General features: G+C 37.4%; 1 protein-coding gene across 2 annotated transcripts in view; it reads left to right on the top strand.

Annotated features, from left to right (window-relative positions):
• LARP4B (La ribonucleoprotein 4B) overlaps positions 1-20,372 on the top strand; it is a 70,823-nt gene that overhangs the window by 1,690 nt on the left and 48,761 nt on the right. The window contains exons 1-2 of one of the 2 annotated variants that reach the window (XM_080385099.1): positions 13,327-15,361; positions 17,285-17,419. In XM_080385099.1, coding sequence (XP_080241225.1) covers positions 17,339-17,419 — 81 coding nt within the window. In that variant the 5' untranslated portion in view covers positions 13,327-15,361; positions 17,285-17,338. Of the gene's footprint in view, positions 1-13,326; positions 15,362-17,284; positions 17,420-20,372 lie in introns of those variants that run through there. The other variant, XM_080385098.1, reaches the window with a different exon arrangement.

Here is a 20,372-nt window from a genome sequence, read left to right as displayed (position 1 = left end):
AACCTTTCATGTGGTTTAAGTTTTGTGTCAAATGAACTTGGTTTTTATGGATTGGATAATTTTTCAAAGGTCAAAGCAGGTTGTTTTCTTTTTTTTTAAACTGGCTGAGATTTCACAACTCCAGGGTTTTGATTCTGATCTGGTAACTTTTTTATCAGTTGAACTTTCACTTGTTTCCTGCTGATTTGTAAGCATTTCTTCAAGTTAATTCTTGAGATATGAAGCTATTCAGCTTAATCACCATAGCTATTAGAAAAACATTGATATTTTCTGACTTTTTTATTATTAATTCTGCAAGAAGTGAAAGGAAGGCAAAAACTAGGATGAAGCCTGATAAAGCATGTACAGAAAACATATGTAATGTCTGTAGGAAATTTTATTCTTCTAGGTGTGTTGTCACTTATATGTGTATGCTATTTATATGGAAGCCAAAGTTACTCTTAAGTTTAATTGGTCTTATGGGTTTTTTGGGGAAAAAAAATAAAAGCTTATTGAAACTGAAATAAAGGATTTGCATAAATGATGCATTTGACCTCTTGGATGTTCCTAAATGATTGTATATTTTCATGGTATATAATCGGGTCCTTAAGTGCACACGGTGTTCTGGGTTAGATTGAATTGTTTCCCTTGTAATTATTCATGTTTTTTCAAGTGTTTACACACAAATGCCTTAAGGGAATAAAGGTGTTGGCGCAAGTGTGTTCTGCCATGGTTGCTTTTTATGGCTTGCTCTAATGCAAATATACACATAGAAAGGTATGGATCACTGATATATACATAGATATATTGTTTAGATATGTGGCTAGAACTTAAATCTGCTTCAATACAGAGCAAGATGGAAGATCTAGAACTGGAGGCAGTTGTGGGAGCTTTGTTTTTTTTTTTGTTTCTGTGAGACATGTGGTAACCATGTAGGCAATTTCTGACTCTTTTCCTTGTTTAGAGTGAAATGAACTGCATGTTTTATTTTACTGAAATGCAAAATAGTCAGGTTTGTCTAATACACATGTTCTGTGGGGATCTGTTGCTGTGTCTCAGGTCTCATATCTGGCAGTGGCTTTGGCTTTAAATCAGTTGTGAGCTTAATTGGCATGGTAATATAAACTCTTTGTTAAATATTTATTACATTACCTCACAAAATGCACATGCTAGACACGGAAAAGGCATGTTTCTGGCCATAGTGTGTGACAAATCCAAAGTGACAGCTGAAAGGTAACAAGGACGGACTTATAAAGAACAAAGTAATTAGGTGTAGATGTGTTTCATCAGTTTAATTTTCTTAAAATAGGTGGCTTTTGGGCCCTTCAGTGCTATTAATCTTTAATTCCGTGGTGCCTGTATATATTCATCAGACATTCACATTCTCATAAATTAACAGGTAAAGTACACGAATAAGCCTGTAGAGCAATTGACTTATCTTTTCTTGTGCCTGTGTTGGAAGAAGCAGTTTTTGTTAAGGGCAGTGGCCTTATTGATCTTGAAAAGCGTTCTTGTCTTAGAGATGCTTGGTGAAGGAAGGTGTAAAGGTGGCTTGAGAGGTAGCTAACAAATGCAGTGTCAAGAAGGCACTTGCTGGCACAGAGAAAAAGGCAGAAGAGACCAGATTAAGCAAGCAAAGAAGCACAGTTTCAAGTCTAGAGAATATGAAGCTTTGATGGTGTGATTTTTTTTGTTTGTGGGTGCATGTACATGCACACGTGAGGAACTCTTACGTGGCTTAAGACATTGTAAAAAATGCGGTTTGCATAGTGTTCTGTTCCTTCAAGCATCTACTAGCAAAATGACATTTTTATACAAGTTTGTGTAACTCTTAGACATAACTAGAAAAGACTCTGGCTGTATTTATTCCTGTATGTAATCAGTGATATTAAACTAACGTGAGTATTGCATGTCTCTTGTACTTGCATTCAGAATGGGCACACAGGTATGAGTAGGAAAGGAAGGATGTTACAAAACAGGACGTTGTAAGAAAGAAAACCCTCCCCGTGCAGTTTTGAAAGAGGCAATAGTATGTGGAGAACTGTATAGCAGATGACAGCAAAAGCTACTCTTGTAGTAAAGGCCCTGGAAAGGTATTTGAGCAGTGTTGTTTCCACAGCAAGTCATACACAAGCTGAAAAATAATACCGTTACTTTAGTCAATATAAAACAAGATCGAGACAGGTGGATTTCGCCATGTAAGCCAGACATTAAATTAGGGAGGGAAAGTGATGTAAAACATAACTTTGAAATAATGCTGTTTTGTTGTGATACCTCAAAAAAGAAAACATGCATGCACACCCTCTTCCCCCATGAACTGGTTATATGCTTTACCAAAGGTATGATTTGAAAATATTGTAAATACAGCTGTAAGCTAATGCTTGGGGAAATTCTGTTTTCTTTTCCTATGTATTAACTGTGCTGAATTCGAGGCAAGCTAGTGTGTCATAAGTCAAACAAGAAAACAGAATACTTCTGAAGCACTTTCTCTGAATGTGAAACTTGGTGATACTTCACCTGGTCAATAAATATAATTCAGTGCTGTAAATACGGAGTAGTTGAAGACCCATTGCTATTCCAAGAATCTGTTTCTTTCTCTTTAAGGATATGCTGGCTTTGACTGGCTCATGATAAAAAAATTATCTAAAACCAGTAAGTTTGAGGAACTTGTTAGAAACAAACTAGAAGTTGATTTCTGTACCACCCATGCGCTTAAATTAATCTAGCAAAGTTCTACAAAGTAGTGTGGGAGAAACAAGTTCTATTAATTTATTCTTAGTTGATAGTTCTTAATTTTTGGTGATGTGATGGAGCCAAGGATTTATAATCCCTTTTTCACTGATCTTTCCTGTTGTCTGTGTTTGTTGCTGTTACATACCCTTTCTAAGGGGGGTGTCCCCCCATATTAGGAAGCACGCACTACAAAGTAATACCTGCAGACAGCAGAGGTACTTTGGAGTACTTAAATTAGGTGTGACTGTAATACAGCATAATTGTGCGATTAGGATAGCTGTGACAGTATTCGTTCTGTGATGTGTGCTGGTGCAGGTATTTTGTGTCTGGGTATATGTTTCAGGAACAGCAATTACCTCCAAAATTGAAAGACTGACAGGGGTTACTAATATGTGGCTAGCTACTTGGCCTAGAACGTTGCAGGGAATTGGGGAAATGCTGTTTTGACGCCCTGATGAATCACCAATTTCTTTGAGCCTTAATCTTTTCTAACCCTCGTTTACCATGGAGGGCTGGGCTATGCATATTCTGGATCCTGTCAGTCCAGCTCCTTAATGGGTAGTTGAATGATGTAATACAAAAGGAATCAGTTGTTCATAAGCTGAATGGATTGCCACCTCTGCACTTCCAGCAGCTCTGTTGTTACTAGCATAAGGCTGTTGGCACGTAAGGAGTTGGTATCCCTGAGAGTGTATCCTACAGTACAGGTTTATTCTGGATAGCGTTTGTGGCCATCTGGGGTTCATAGATACCTCAGGTTCAGTGTATGTGTATTTAAGGTAGTAGTAGCTATACGTGACTTTTAGTTCTGGACTGTTACACAGATGGATAAATAGAAAATTAATGCCTCTAGATATCTGTAGAAATCTATGTAGCGTAGTAGCTTATGATAAATGAGACACAGAATTACTTCATCTGTTAGACTCCTTCCTAAAATGCCTGCATCACTTTCACTATTGAAAATAGCCAACACTGGCAAATACAGACTCTGGAAATGACATCTTCAGATGCTATCAGTAGTTCACATGGGACTTGTTCAGGAATATGCTGAGTCTTGAGTGTAGTTGTAGATGAGTTATTTTAACTAAAGCTAGTGCTGGGCTGTGTGCAAGTGTAAATACTGTATCATTTAATTTTGCTGTTAGATTTCTACTGATAATTGCAAAGAAACAACAGTATTTTTCCCTTTGCTTAAATTAATTCTCCCTCAGCTTCATACTGGCCCTTCCCTGCTATCTTCTGGAAATAAACAATGATGAATATTAACACTTTATTGATGGTATTCATAAAGCAGACTTCCATCTGTCTTGGTATTGGAGTTACACACCTACTTCAAAAAACTGTAGATTTGTTATTCTATTAAAGTGTTTCTCTGTATTTCTCAGCAGACCTAATGTTCTGCATTCTATTTTCAAGTGTTTTATAATCACAGGATGCCAGTGATCTGACAGGGAATCTTGACAAATTAAATGTTAGTTAAATGGTAATTATGTTGAGGAAAAAATATTTAACCATTTGATAAATCTCACTTGTCAGAAAATTAATGAAATGTTTGAGAATCTTTACAGTGATGTTGGCAGCTTTATGGTTTTGTTTTCGGTCAGTGTTGGTATCCATAAGCATATTTTCACAGGTTGTGGTGCTGTCACAGGTTGCCTCACAACAAAGCCTGACTGACTGTTGTTCAAACAAGGAACTGATGAATCAACAGACCAATGTCCAAAGTAACTTGCTTTTTCATATCCTGGCTCCGAAGGCTTATGCTCACACATTTTGATGGATCCTATGGGCTTCTGCTTCTTGTTCTAGGTATTAGAAAAATAAAGCACAAGTGAAGAATGCATTGGGGCACAGTTACTTTAAGTGCTGAGCTACCTATATGTGTGGGATTTGCAGTCTTATCTCAGAGTTTCATTCCCATTCAGTGTTGCTGCTGCCCAACAGATAGGGGCAGAAAATGGTCAACATGTTGCTGTTTAAAGCAGCAAGGCAAACAGTTTGGCCAAAATATCATTGTCTATGTTGGCATGTCTCCAGGATCTTAGGTTTGTGTCCCTGTTCCTGTTTAAATCTTGTTGTCCAATATTTTGTAGTAGATGTCGAAAAGATTTGTATTGAAGGGAGGGGGATCTTTTTTTATGAATAGTTTCCAGCTTAGTTTGTAATTATTTTGTTATGATTATAATTTTCTGTTCCTTAATTAATGTTGTGTATTTTAACCACCTGGATTCAAAGACTGGAGCTTTTAGGAGAGTCTGTACACAGTTATTTTGACTTGCAAGGAAGAATTATTGTTGTTAAATCTAAGCTCAAATATTGGAACAGTCCATACTTAACAGCAAGTCAAAACCTGAATTACCAGTAGTTTTGATTACAGTGATACTCTAAAAAGGTGGGGTTCTCTAACTGAACAAATGTGCACCCAGCAGGTGATACTCTTAAAACAATGTATGAAACACTAAGCAAGAATTGCTTCTGATTTCAGTTAAGCTTGTAATGGAGGATGGTGGCTTTTTTCGAAAGAGGAAGTAATACTGAAGTCACTGGATTATTTGGGTTAAATTCTGTTTTTGGCAAAGAGGTTAATGAAATAATCATTGGCAAAAACATTAGCTTCCTTTTCTTATTACAAAACCTTAAAGTTACATGACACTTTTTTGCAAGTAGTTTAATTTCACTTCAGATTTGGTCCTGAGCATGTTTCAAAACTTAAGCTAACATATTTTAGGTAAGTGAATGCCTTTCAAGTCATCCAAAAACACCCAGAGCCAAGAGCTGAAGGGGAGTTCATCCTAGGCTCTTTGTTTTGCAGAACAGCTGTTTATTAAAATAGTCTTTGCATAGTCAAGGATTACTGTATACATTTGTGTTGGAAGAAATCTTGTAATTGTATCTTCTCATTTATCACTGCAGTTTATTAACATTTTATTTGGTTCTGTATATGCCTCTCAACTGGACTTTACGTAGTTGTAGACTGTTTTCTTTCTCACTTTCTCAGACCTGTTCTGACCGAAGATGTATTCTAGGAGTACTGTAACAGCTGTCCCATCAGTCTGCATCAAATCTTTTCTAGAATTCTAGTTCTGCACGCATTTGAGTTTGAGATCCTTGTAGTAAGATTTTGGCTTCCCTGAATAAGACATTTATTGCGTGGTCCAAGAATGTGATGATAAACTTAAAAAATTTCCTTTGAAGCTATGTGTGTGTCTTAGAGTAATTCAAAACACTAAAAAAAAAATTGCATCCTGGAAGTTCCTAATACAGTTTTTGACCTTCTCTTGCTTAAGCATAGCACTAATTGCAGACTTGAAACGTAGAATTCAAAAGAATAAGTGATATTCCAAGATGATAAGCCTATTAAGACCTGTTAAACAATGTCAGACTTCTAACCTCACCCTTGGAGCTACCTTAAATGTTAACCGTATAGCTCCAAGTGATGCTTTTAATCTTGTCTTTCATTATAAAATACTTCATCCTGTTCTGCCAACTTCAGAATTTTTCTGTTGAAGGTGCTGTCCATAAAATCCTACCCAGCAGAGCTGGGTTAGTTATTTCCTTTACTTTTATGAACTGTACTGCCTAGAGTCACAGGCAGCATCATGAGTGTGCACTGGCTGCTTTCTGGTTAGTGGTGTAGTGAAGTATGTGGAAAACTTAGATTGTACTAGTAAATTGGGAGGAGGAACATTCGGTAATTGAAACAAGGAAGTTTGTTGTTCCCAGCATTGCTAAACTGACATTCTTCATGCACAGCATTTAACTTGTTCCCTCTAAGCAAGGGCTAAAGCTTCTGGTATTTTGTCATGTGTTGTATCTTTTGAAGAGTTAGTGTTTCTTTGAAGAATTTAGAAAGGTCAAATAGGCCATCAATTGCTGCATCTTAACTTTTAAAAATTTGAAGCAGCTGTTAAAATACTGTAGAACTTGCAGTTGTTTTGTGAAATAAACAGAATTTATTAAGTGACAGGTCCATTTGCTGTGACACTATCACACTGAGATGCTGGTGAGTCTGTTAGCCAGCAAAGTACAGTATCTTTTCTAGTTTTCATTCCCAAGTCAGGAATTACTTTCAGTCTTAGAATGAAAACTGCCTTTCCTGATGAAAGTGCAACAGTTTCCATAACTTTACTGCTCTGTGTAGAGCTCTTAGCATGCCTAATTGTTGTTTCCTTCAGTAGTGGAATGGGAAGATTAATCTGTCTGACTTGCATTCAATAGATACTTTAAAGAAACGTGAACACCAAAAAATCCTGCTTGGTTAAGTGAGAGCAAGCCACCTATGTGGCGAGGGAAGGGAAACAAGGAAAAATAAATGATATTATGCAAGATACTATCCTTGCACGATAAATCCTTGTGTGTGCGTGATTTCAGAGAAGATATGATAGAATGAGACATACTTGGTATCCAGTGTGCCAGAGTAAACTCACCTGCTGGAAATAAGATGTGTGTCAAAATGAAGAACTATAGCTTATAGGAAAAAATATCTGAAGTCTTTCAGGTGGCTTTTTGATAGCCATGTTAATCTCTTCATGTGGTGTTTGGTTGGCTGTAAGAAGAAGTAGTATAGGCTGAAGATAGGTGTAGGATTTTGGAAAGTTTCCCTTACTTTAAATAAATCAGAGTTCAAGCATTTAAGTTGCCATCTGGTGTTCTGAAAATGCAGATTTAAAAAGGAAATTAACAATAAAATTAACAATTTTTTGTGAAATGCATAGTCATTAGTACTAAGAGGTATCATCTCCTGCCCTGTCCACTCCAGGGCAAGCTTTAATTTTCTTTCAAATTCAACTTACTACTTCTAGTCAATTTTGTCTTGGTCTTCTGTTTTCTGTGTGTACAGAGGTGGTGTGCAATTGCTACACTCAGGTGACCTCAGTGCAGACAAGCAAAATGGATGATGATAGTTGATAAATTAGAAGAAGTTTTGCATTTGATGGTCCTAAACTTCAGAAGTAGTTTTGTGATGCTTTCCTAATATTTGCATTAAGTGAAAAACTTGGTTTCCATGTCAGCGAACAGTATTTGACATTAAATACTGGTATTGCATTAAAAGCCTGTAGTAGTCTTCCTGCTAATTTGTAGGCATAAAGGTATGTGAAGTTACTGAGAAGCTGTTATTTTCAGAGAAAAATGCAATTAGCCTATCAAAGGTCACACCAAAGCATCTAGTTAATATTTATGTAGTAGGTAAACAATTTTAGCAGTTAAAATGATGTGTATTAGTAAAAATACTAACAATTCTATTTGCATTACCTCTGTGGTGGCTTGTAGTTGCGGATCAGAATCCCACTGCACTGGACTCTGTGCAAGTAGAGACTGTTGCCTTGTAGCTTAGTCAAGCGTAACAGGTAAATGCAGGTGGGATGGGAGTGTTACAAGAAATTAACCTGAGCAGTGGATTAGTATAATATATGATGCCAGTCCTCTGATGAAAACCTCATCAGTTTTTAAAACATACTAATTGTAAAAAAATCTTGCAGGAGGAGGGAGTTTCTGTCATGTCCCACAGTTTGTTAGGCATAAACTTGGTTTTTATTATATTTGGATGTTATTTAGTCTGACTGGTTTCAGAAGATTTTATGAAAAGTTACTCTACCTCTATAGTCAGGCTCATTTAAAAATATGTATTCTTTATTATACAGCTTGGAAGCAGAGGTAGATGTGAACTGCTGTGCAGAGTGTGGGGTCTGGAACTCCCAAGCTTGTCCTTCTGTAGGTGCTTTGAATCATCATCGCCCCGTGTTCAGGCTTAATTGGTTTTCTGTTTTGTTTTGTTTTTTATTCAATGCAAAAGAGCAGTGGTTTGCATTGACCTGTTCTTTCACTCTTTAATTCAGTGCAGGCATTCTGCTGGGATTTCTCTCGTGAAAGTCCTGCAGGCATGTTACTGTCGTCTTTTGTTTCTTTTTTTCTTTCTCTTTTAGTAGAAACTACCTGTGATGCTTTGTAGGCAAGAGTAATAGCAGCAGCAGAGAGCGATGTAGACTTGACCTGTTAAGTTTCACTCAGAACTGCATTACTAGGTTTGCAGTACTCTACTGCTGCTGATTTCCTAGAGAACAGGAAAGGAGGATTAATGGCATGAGTTGTTCAACTGGGGTCATCCTCTACTACTCTTCTAGTGGTCCCAGAAGTAAAGCATGTGTATGAGCAACTATTGTGTAGTTATCTGTTTAACTATTCGTAGAAAAAATGGTTTGTTCAAATTTATAAAAATCCTGTTCTTGCTAGAGATGTCTTCTGTCCTGGAAAAGCAAAAAACCCACTGGGGCTGGGAAGTAGAGAGGTCAAATGCTCATGAATCTAACAGAGGGCAAGTGATGGAATATTTTACTGGAAAATCATATTTTGAAGTGCTTGCCTGATGTGCTTGAGGGGCAAATTCTTGATCTCTTTCTGGAGAAAGATAAAAGGCCTTTTTTTCCAGTGTGAGGTGTTTTCTGCTTTTTGTAGGCGTTGGGTAATTTATGTAGAACTTGTGGTTCTATATTCAACTAGATAAAGCAACTTTTCAAGAGCAGATGGGGTTGTGGAGAGTTACAATCCATAATGCTTAATATTAAGGTGGTATCCCACCATTTACTTCAGAATCGCCATGGTTTGGCAAAGCTGCTAACAACTTTAACTTTGCCATTTGAGGGGTTGTGCAGATAATGCACAAATGAGTAAAGGATTTATTTTAATTTACGGTTCAGTACTTTTTGAAATCATCATCTGATAAAAAAATCTGACATGATAGTTATAATAGCAATTAAATATGCATCTTTATGGATAACCTGCAGGGTGTGTGCTGTTAGTCCACTTACAGTGATGAAAACAAGCTTGTGGCTTTGTGATGGATGTGCTACATGAAGCAACCCCTGTTAATTAATGAGATGGGTTTCTTAATGTTACATGCTTCAGCCTGCAGTCAGGAGAATGCTGCTTCAAACTTGAGAGCTAAGAACAAACTGTAAGAAAACTGAGAACTGCTCATGACACAATCACATTTGTTTTCAAGGCACACAATGCTTTTACCCGGGCATAAAAATTTCTTCCCAGTGGGTTACTCCTGTCTTGGTAGAACTCCTAGTATTCTTAAATGGATTTTTTTTTTTTTTTTAGATTGTGTACTACCAATCATGTGGTGCATTGCATTACTGAGGAGGATATGATCCACAGACTTATTAGTTCATTTCTTGAGTGCACATCAGATGATACCTGTGTATACCTATCATCTCGGGGTGCAGGGTGACTGCGGAAATTCTTTGTAAGACCTTTCAGTATAGTGAAAAAATCTCCTTCTATTTTAAGCATATATATTTAAAATACCATGCATAAAAGGCTAGACATAAAAAAGGTAATCAGGATTATTTGTTGGTGGAGTAATCTTGTTATCTTCAGTGTACTATAAAGATCTTTCTTCCTGTTGTTTGAGATTTTGTGAGTAAATAAGACTGTAATTTTACCCCCTTCGTGTTTTTCTTGCTCTTGACTGTATAAAGTCCTTATCATTTACCACTATCAGGTCTCTTTACTATTTTATCACCTTGCTTATAACTTCTTGCTTGGACAACTAATTACTATAACAATCTGAATTTCTAGACTTGTGGAGTAATCGGTTCTGGTGTGCAGTTCCATCATGTGGGATTTTGTATGAGTTAGAAACATCAGTAAATGATGGGAGTTGCAAATGGCATGTGAAGCCTAGTGCAGAAATGTTTTTGTAAAACTTCAAATAAGGAAATGCAGTGTTCCCTTTAAATAGCAGGGTTTACTGTTTCTCTTGATCTCAGCAATTCTTGGAGGAGAGACCGGGTTTGAAGAGATAACTAACAGAATTACAGAACAGTTTTGAAGGCTATCAACCTTATAAAGAACAGAAGTTTTTTTTAAAAAAAAACAAACTTGTGAAGTAGATGCAGCAGCAGCTCTAAACCATTTGAGCTGGTATTTTTAATTGCAAAATGTTAAAAACTTACAGCATTAAGGTTTAGGTGGTTTTTCTGAGACAGTGCGCTTCTTGCTGACACCTCACTGCCCATGTGGGTTTTAAAATGCCTTGTGCCTGCCAGGTACCGTGTTACTGGTTTGCCCTTGGTGCTTGTGTCCATGCCCTCTTCAAGAACCAAAACGCTGTGGTGTTCTGGGTGCTGCCTGGGAGGTGCCCAGGCATAAGTAATGTTCTTGGCAGAAAGGAAAACTGAAACAAATCAGATGGTACTTTTCTTGGGTTTTTTGAAATCTATTTTTCCAGTCACCATACTGGCACATACAGTGGATGCATGTACATTTTGAAACCTTCATCTGGCAGACTTTGATGAAAGTACAGGGTCACACTAAGCTCCAGAGGTGAAATGTTCAACTTTTTCCCCAACTGTTTAGCTAATTAGCAGCTAAATTTAGAGCCTTGTGGTAATTTTTAATAGTAGTGTATTCAATATTTAACTTCTGTAGAGACACGCTGTGACTAAATATTTATGTCATGTCAGCTGTTTAATTGCTGTTGTGTAATACAGAGTTTACAACTGACATAGGCACAATGATGATTGCAGAGATTGCCAAAAACAGATGTGCTTTTTGGGGTTGTTAGATTATTTATTTTTTTCATTTGCAGCTATTATGTCCAGTGTGGTAATGTAACTGCCTCACAGTGTGTTTTCTTTTGAATAATGCCATCCTTTGAATGATAGGTTGCTTGTCACATCTACTCTGTAAATAAACTGATTTCCTGTTTTGAAAGGAAGGATGGAAACCCCTAGTTCTGTCAGAGGCTTTCTGTATCAGAATGATACAGCTTTGTATGGTTATTCATCTACAGAATGGTGATGTGCCCCATGCAGCGGGATGATGGTTCAACTCTTAACGTTAGAGCTTAAATCTTTCTTTGAAAGTCTTTTAAAACAGCCATTGATTAAAACTGCAAGCTCAAGTTTGTGTCACTGCTCATAATGCTAACAGAGGGAAACTTGCAGCTTTTCAGAGTTTGGATTTGTCACTTGATGTTCTAAGGCTTCACTATCCTGTGTCTGAGTTAGCAGCTTTACCTGGGCTGAGAACATGATTAACTTCTGACAGATTACATATGCCTTGGTAATTCAAAACACATGTGAAACTAATAAAGAAAGGTAAACTTTTAAATAGTGTACTTCTGGAAGAGGCATCTGTTGCTTCTGGTATCAACGATGTGATGTATTCAGCAGGTGCTAAAACTCTTTTCAAAGCAGAGGTCAGTGGTAGCTCTGTTAACTTCTGCTGTGGTGGTGTGATCCCTGTGAATGCATAAGAGTGTGAAGGACGGTGAGAAAGTATGTTATCGCTGACCCTAGAAAGAGCATTTCTGTCCTGTAACTGGAAGTTTGTTGTGAGACTTAAGTTAAACGATGCACCTGTTAGAAAACACTTTAGGCTTTCTCATGTTACTCGAAGGGTATTTCTGTATTAGCCTTGTGAGAAGTTTATCTTAATCTGTGTTTAAAGTTTCTAAAATGTTTGCTGGGAAGAGTTCTGCACAAAGCCAAGCTCAAATCTGTTTTTGTTTGTGCTTGCTGGAAGAGCAATGAAAAGGTCTTTTATTCTAGTGAGCTTTTTTGTTTTATGGTGTTGCTGTTTGCAGTGTGAAAGTTAGTTGTCAGCACTTGCATTTGTAAATCTCTTTTTAAGGGCTGATTACTCTGGGCTGAAAGTTGGCAGGCAAGATCTCAGCCCTAGAGCATTGTTTGGGGTTTTGCATGTTTTTAAATAACAGATCTATCTGACAGGTTTGATTGAGAGAACGCATGCTGCTACTCATACTCTTACAACTCTAGACAGCAAAACAGACTGTATCAAAGCACGCTTTGAATATGAATTAGAGAAATTAGAGAGGAGGACTAATGAAAGCAGGAGAACTGGGGGATACACGGGAGGGAGGTTTTGGTGGGGGGGGCAGTAGTGGTTTTGTTGGCTGTGTAACAATTGTGTAGATGTCTCTTCTGAGCTGTTCGCAAGGTTGTGGTGTGTGTGGATGCAGTGTGTGTTTAAGTATCTTCAGACAGTTGAACATTAATTCTGCCAGTACTATAAGATACCTAAACCTGAACTAAAATGCGGTGTAAAGGTTGGCCTGATGTTGGCACCATAATAACACACAGGTGGCTTTTTAGATGAGAGCAGTCCCAGCTCTGTTTAGCTTGGCAGCCAGACAAGAGTGATCATGTGGTTGTGTGCACTTACCTGTATAGTTATCCTTTATATCTGGTATGTTCTGAAGTGATGGAATTGTAACAAGATGCATTTGACAGTATTTCCCAATAAAGAACCACGTTGTCAATTTAAAAACTAAACCAAACCAAACAAAAACCACACACTAACAACCCCCAACTCTTTATTTGTGAAGATGGTTGTGGATGTTGCAGAGGGAAACCAATAGGCTGAAATATGTGCATCTGTGTCACTTTGCCAGGTCTCAGTCCCTCCTGAGAATGTTCTTCTAACTCCCCAGATTAACCGCTGCTGACCAGGTGCCCACAGAGACAAGATCTGTACAAGTAGGAGTGAAGAGTTACTGCCTTGCCCCCATTGTCTTCTTTCTACTGAGAAAACAACTGTATTAAGGTGCCCTTCTCTTTCCTGTTGCAATTGCTAATTTAGCAGACTGAGCAGTGTATTACAGTTTCGGGAACAGTAAGGACTTCATGCTTGAGTGTTGTGCGGTTTCTAAAGAAATGTGGTTTTACCTATACTTTAAACATCTGGGGGTAAGCGTCTTGACTGCTTACAAACCAAGTGCAGACTGCTTTTGATAAGCTTCAGAATGATCCATACAGTTTCTCTTCAATTAGATAGTTCTTCAAACAAGTATTTGCATGTCTCGAGAGTAACTTTGCTCTTGACATAATATATCTGAAGTTGTTGAACTTGACTAATTACTCTGTGATGACCAAATGGCAAGCCAGAAGGAAAAATAAAGATTTACTATACATACAGAACTGAAATTATATATAATATTACAATGTTAAAATAGTGTACTTCTAAATCAATTCATAATGGCAGCCATTCTGTAGAGTATGTGACTAGACATAATTTGTGGAGAAATGAATATTTTTTTTGTGAATCTGCTTGCTATAGACTACAGATATTATTTAAAAGCTTATTTAAGAGTTTGTGTGCCTCTGAAGGTTTTTCTTGTGCGTTTGTTTTTTTTTAATAACTTGAATGAAAAAAATTGCATTCTACTTCTGACAGCTTAGTGTTCTGCCATAGGTATTGCTATCTCTATCCCAAATGGGTCTGCTGACTTGCATTTTCCTCTTGAATGCCTCCTACATATTGCAGCAGTGTGTATGTATGCAAAGATATGGTTTACCAATCAGCAGTTCAGTGCATCTTTTGAAGTGGTGGGCAAGTTCATTGTTCAGTGAGATAATGAATTTTATTGGTGCATTAAGATGCCACATTTAACTGGCTTGCTAATTTGACTATTAAACTAGCATTAAAAGAGGATAAACTCTCTTCCAAACGATCCATCCTGACCTGCAGGTTCTAGTACTACCAGGTAGTGATTATTGTTCCTCTAAATGAGCTTGTGAATGAAAGTATGTATCAATACTAAGGAGAAACATGATAAAACACATCCTGTGAAGAGCCTTTAACATTTTGTGACTTGCAGTGTTTCTCTGCCTAAAGTAACACTGCCCTTTCCACACTCACTGTATTTTCTGACATGGTAGTCATGGAAGCCTGCAGTCACATAAGTTTTATGCCTTAAGAGACTGGTAAGTGACAACTCTGTGGTGGAAAAGTTGATGTCGCTAACTTTCCAGAACAGCCCTGCACATTAAGTTGTGAAGTATATCACAACAGATGGGATTTTGCAGCAGAGCACTTGACGTCCTGAGGACTTGTAGTAGTGTGACATACTAAGTGAAGAAAATTGCAAAGGAAACTTACGCATTTGGGGTCTTTCTGTATGGCTTATCAATTTGCTGAAAGGCAATAGCTGGCTGATGTTTAAAAGCATGGGACTCAGAAGGCAGATCGAATTTTCTGTTTAAGCAGATTATGATAGTAACTCACTCGTTTTGGAAGTAATCTTGATCATTAAGGATCAAAATGCAACTTAAATATATGGGTTTGGCATTGAAGCTATTAAAAATTATTTGTTCACAAAGTGAGTGGGTTTGGTGTGTTGTGTATCATAAGAAATCTGTGTAACTAATGAGAATATGATTATTAGTTTGACTAATCCAAACAAAGTTAGGTAGAGCTTCAATCTAGACCTAGCTTGTGGTAAGTGTCTTGTGTAATCTCATCTAAAGGACTCCTGAAAAGCAGTAGAATGATGTGGTGCTCTGATTGTGGCTTGCCTAAGAAATTGAAGTTGCAATGTGCACATTGCAGTCATGCGTCATCTATCAAGTTGGCTAACAACTTGTCTACACTCAGCTGAAATTAATGATTTAGCTGAGTATTTTGTGCTTGATGGGCAGTCAGCAAATGCTTTAAAGGATATAGGTGTAATAGAACTTTACTGTTGTTTGACTCACATGATCTTAGCTGTTTTCCTTCCATAATCCATAGGTTTATGAAGTACTGGTGCTAAAACTACATACCGGAGGATGGAAGATATTGCAGCATGACTGGGGACAAGTTGATCCTACAAGGGAATGGGGATGTGTGAGATAAGCAGGTGACATAGAGGGGTGCAAAGAAGTACCTTGTCATTGATTTGGGGGTCAAAATACTGAGTAGATAACATCATTGCTGACTGGAACACTTTTGTCTTTCTGTAAAGGAGACTTTAGCTGGTGAATCTGGACTAATGTACATGTTCAGGGTATAGTATGAACAGCAGTGGAGATCATATGCAGTCAGCACAAAATGTGTAAGAAGCCTTGTGGTTTTTTAGAAAAATATTAACCTAAAATTTTAGAAGGCTAAAACCAGTTTCTTTAAAGAATATTAGCAGAAGCATTCTCAAAGAAGCTTGAGACACCTTCCACAGTGTTAATGTGCATACAGCTTCTAATGTGTGGGTTTAAGTAACAGAGTCTAGCTATTTAATACTTGCTTTTGAAAAATTGCCTTAATCCTGTGAATGGTTGTTGGTTATTTTATAAAATACAGACATCTGGAATGAATTCCAGACTTCCTGCCAGGTAGACTCTGTGTATGTTCGTGTGTGTAACACTGTGAGGGGCAGTATAATTTTGTTCTGGTGGGTTTTTGTCTGTATCACTTCTCCTTTCTTTAAGTAGTTTCTATTCCAAGGTGAGAGGCAAGACGTTAGAAAAGAAATTTCTGGGAATGTAATAGTGACACAGTGCGTGTGTTTGTTTCAAAAACATGTTTTTCATGCTGACTTTGCATCAATAGTGAAGTGATAAGCAACTGTTCATCTAAGCTGACTATTTCATCCTGTCGGAATGTCAGTATATTTGTTTCTTCAATGGTGCACGCAGAATATCTTATCTTCTGCGTAACCCTGTAATAGAATGCTTGAATCAGTTCAAAGGTGAATGTCATAATTTTATTTAAAATTTTTGGACTGTATTCAAGCAATTGTATAAAAGGCTTTTGCTTTTGTCCATTTCAAAAAATAGTATAGAAGAGATTCCATGGAAGACCATAACACCATAGACTGAAAGAAATACTTTCCAACTCCAGTCTTTTCTGATCAAGATACCCTGAAAGGTGCTTATGCTGCTAAAGAATAGAATCGTACAGTCGCCTTCTGTGTACTGCAAATCTTGATTGTTTTTTTTAAATGAGACCATAGAGGATCTTACCCTGAAGTTTGGTGTCACCAATTTGGAAGCAATACATTTCTCTCATGTTCTTACAGATGCAGTACTGGAATTTCTGCGTGAATAAGTAACTCAAAGCATATTACAACTTTCTCATAGTCCTTTTGGAAAAGATAAAATAAATTACTCAGATGTTACACCCTAGTATTTACTTTCTGAACCTTCATGCTTTAAATGACTTTTTATCTTCTAAAAGGCCCGTAGGTTTTTTTAAATAAGAATATTAAATAATAGCATCAAATTTCAAAGTGAAGCTGCTGTCAGTTTTTCAACTCTACTTAGTTTTCTACTTCGTCTAATCAAATAAAACAACACTTTAGGATGATGGAGCAGTACAACTACTTGAGTGTTACTAATCTAGCAGAACTGTTGTAACATGCTTCTTAAAACTTGCAAAGATTCAGTGACTGTCAGAGTAGAAGACAAATGTTGGTTTGTGCCTAAATGCTTTTTAGTAAGTTAAGTAAGTCCATCAGGTGGTATGAAGAAGTCATGGTTTGAAAACCAATCTGAATAATTAAGATGAGAATCAAGTGAAACTTTCCCATTGGAATTTCCCTGCCCAGTGCTGTGGCAAGTGTTCATCTGCACGAAGGCAGACAGTGACTAGGAACTGAGTGTATCTGCAAGATTGCTTTATCCTTGCCTTCCACTGTAACGTTTTCTCTGAATGTGTGATCTTGACCATGTTGTGTGGTAGCTCTTTGGACCATTGGTCTGAATCACATGGCACATCTGGAATGGCTGTGGGTTCTCAGGAATTTCAACAACCACTTACAGAATCTTTTCTCTTCCTATTTCCACAGCTTACAAAGGTGACTGGTAAAGTTCTCTCTGAGCAGCCAAAAAGCAGACAGCTCATGACTTCTGATCAGGACACTAAAGTTGTGGCTGAACCGCAGGTGCAGCAAGTACAAGAAGTTAAAGACGGTTCTCATCTAGTGAGTATTACATATTCCCCTGGTGTAAGTGTTGCATGAAACAGTTTATTTACTATGTCTTAATCAAAAATTTTATCTCAGAACGTTTTAGAAGTTGGCTGATAGCATTGCAACTTAAATGCTAGAGCCAGAGCAGTTGAAGGTGGCTAATTCTCCATACCGAGTAGAAGCCTCGACTTAACATTTCTTCAGCCGTACAGGAGATTTAAACAAACTGCAGGTTACAAGAGTTTGCACTCATTTAAGGTAAAGGGCTTTTTAGACTGCAGAAATTGTACTACCAAGCTTGCATTACGTTCTAGCTCCCAGATTCACATGTGAGGAAAATGCAGGAAGTGCACTTGGCATGTATCTACAACTGAAAAAAGTACAAACCCATACAAATAGGAAATTGGATTCTGTAGCAGGAGTTTTGCTCAGTCAGTTCTGCCAAATGGCACACGTGCTGCTGCTTTTGTGCTCCTGTGCAGGATCCAGTAAGTTGCTTTATGGGATGCTTTTGGCAGATCATACAATAGCTGTTACTGTGTGTATATGTATCTGTGTTGCAGTAGACGTTACATAAGTCTTCAAGAAGACTGAATACTTTGTGTGTAAGCTGTAACATCATGTTTTCATCTTTGAAACTGTTTATTGGGAGGAATATTTCCTCTTGGGACATATTGAAGGGTTTGGTTTTAGTGTATGTTCTGCTAGGCGTTTAGCCTATGCTATACTAAGCAGCAGATGCTTGCTGCTTCAACTTACCTCAGAGCAAGCGCGAAGGAGCATTTTGGAAAACACTCTAGACATGTGTTTTTCTGTTAAATAAGCTAGTGGGGTTTCTTTGTTGTCCCGTCCCCCCACCCCCACCCCGTTTTTTTTAAATCCTGTCGTCTTTTCTGCTCTGTTTCACCTTTCAGGTGTGAATTTTGTCTGTTTAACAGTAGAGGAGAAAGTTGAACCCGCTATTGGGCCATGCTTTTGGAAGTTGAGCTTTTGTGACTCTTGTTTTTTTACTGTACTCAGAGCAGTAATGCCAAGAAACCAGCATGTAAGCCTGAGCGAGAGGCTTTTGTAGATTTGCTTCAAAATCTTTGAACTGTCAGTGTACTTTCAATAGGTGCATTAGTATTAAAGGTGGTTTGGTTAGTCTTCACATGGCTAGTTCTTTTAATCTGGCATACTAGAATTTTTATGAAACTACATATAAAGTTAGATCTAAATCTTAGTTTCTGTTCTTTCATATTTATTTGGAGAAAGGGAGTAACTATTTCATTCAATTTCAGAAAACCTGCCTGCTCTTTTCCTCAGTAGAGGAGACTAACATCAATTTAGATATCTTGGAATGTGTCCATAGTGCTATAGTGACACATTTAAAATAACTAATTATTTTGAGACTAAAACTTTTCTTTTGCTAAATATTCCAGAAAGATGAGACCTGTAGTTTATTAAGCTTTTTAAAGTTATACCAATAACATAGTCTTGTATTCACAGCACCAGAAGGTAATTTTCTTGTATAAGAATCATCAGCAATACATGCTGTTAAAAGTGGTGTTTTCAAGATGGTCTCTTCCATAATTACATGCTTACATGAGTGTATTTTGCCAGGGCTTCAGGACTTCACTTGCAAATTTTGGGGACAAGGCTATAGTTTGAGGAAAAGCTTCACGAAGTACAGGAAGAAGTTAGAAAACTAAAATCACTGAGACAATTTCATCTTTGCAAAAATGTGATAGGCATGAGAAAAACTTCTGAAGTCCTGACTCAATTGCATTTAGCAAGTATGTGCTTCAGGTTCTGAAAATCACCTGCTGTTCCTTCTGTGTCTTAATTACTTTGAGATCAGAGGGCTAGACTGCATAAAGGTATAGATTCATGTCTGTGGTGATCCCTGGTTTTATGTATATTTGGTATGGGGCCATACTACCGTGGTATCTAGTGCGATTTATAGGAATGTAATCTTGTGAACGTAAAAGAAATTTGCTGAATTACATTCCCTAGCTATTTTGGCTGTGCTGTTCTAGAAACTGGTGATACCTAGTCTGATTGCTGTTGTGGCAGTTCAAGAGGAAGGTTGTAGAATGTCTGCTGGAAATTTTGATACACCTCTATAGATCCTGGAAAAATAACTCCCTGTATGCTAGTCTTACCACATGTAATAGCTACAGAATTATTTTTGTTACATCTTTTTTTAATACTAACAATAAATAAATCATGCAAATAGTCTATTTTCTGTGGCAGAAATAAAACTTAACACATGTTCTGCTGTCAGTAATGTTGAACTCAGTAGTCACTGAATTAAAATGAAAGTTTTGATATTGTGGTGGAACCCTTCAGAAATCACTTTCCAGGACTGCTTATGTTAATGATATAGAGGTCATTTATTTACTAATAGTTTTAAAAGGCTTAACCTTGTGGTGAAGGAGGCAAAGCGATTTCTTCTGCTTTGAAGTAGCTATGGAACTATATGCTGTTTAATGCCTAATGTAGATTGATTGCAAGCCTAGTATGGTTCACTTCCAACAACAGTTCCTCTTGAATGGCTGATATTAGTAGTATTTAACAGCAGAATGTTAGTAGTTTAGTATGCAAGTCCATTGAGGGAAATTGTCAACTTGAGGATCCTCATAAAGTGCTTACACATGCAAATTGGAAGTATATGATTTAGAGTATATAAGGAAATTCTTAGCTTTGATAAATTTGGGAGTTAAATATTTGTTGGGTTTTCTGGCTTTCTTTTTAACCTAGAGGGGTGGGCTTTGTCACTTCAGGTATTGTTTGTAATTGGATATTTACCTATTTTTTTTGTATCCTGATGACAGCTGTTCTTTCCAAGAAAGCCCTTTTCAGACTGGACCCAGGAAAGTCAGTATTAAAGAAATGTTTCATTCCCTTTTGACACTCTCCTCTCTTTCCTTTTCTATCAGTAACGCTGTGCTGCTAGAAACTTGAGGTTATTGTTGGAGGGAAG

This window comes from Falco punctatus (assembly GCF_963210335.1).
Source record: "Falco punctatus genome assembly, chromosome: 4".
NCBI lineage: Eukaryota > Metazoa > Chordata > Aves > Falconiformes > Falconidae > Falco > Falco punctatus.
This window is presented reverse-complemented; position numbering and strand designations above follow the sequence as displayed.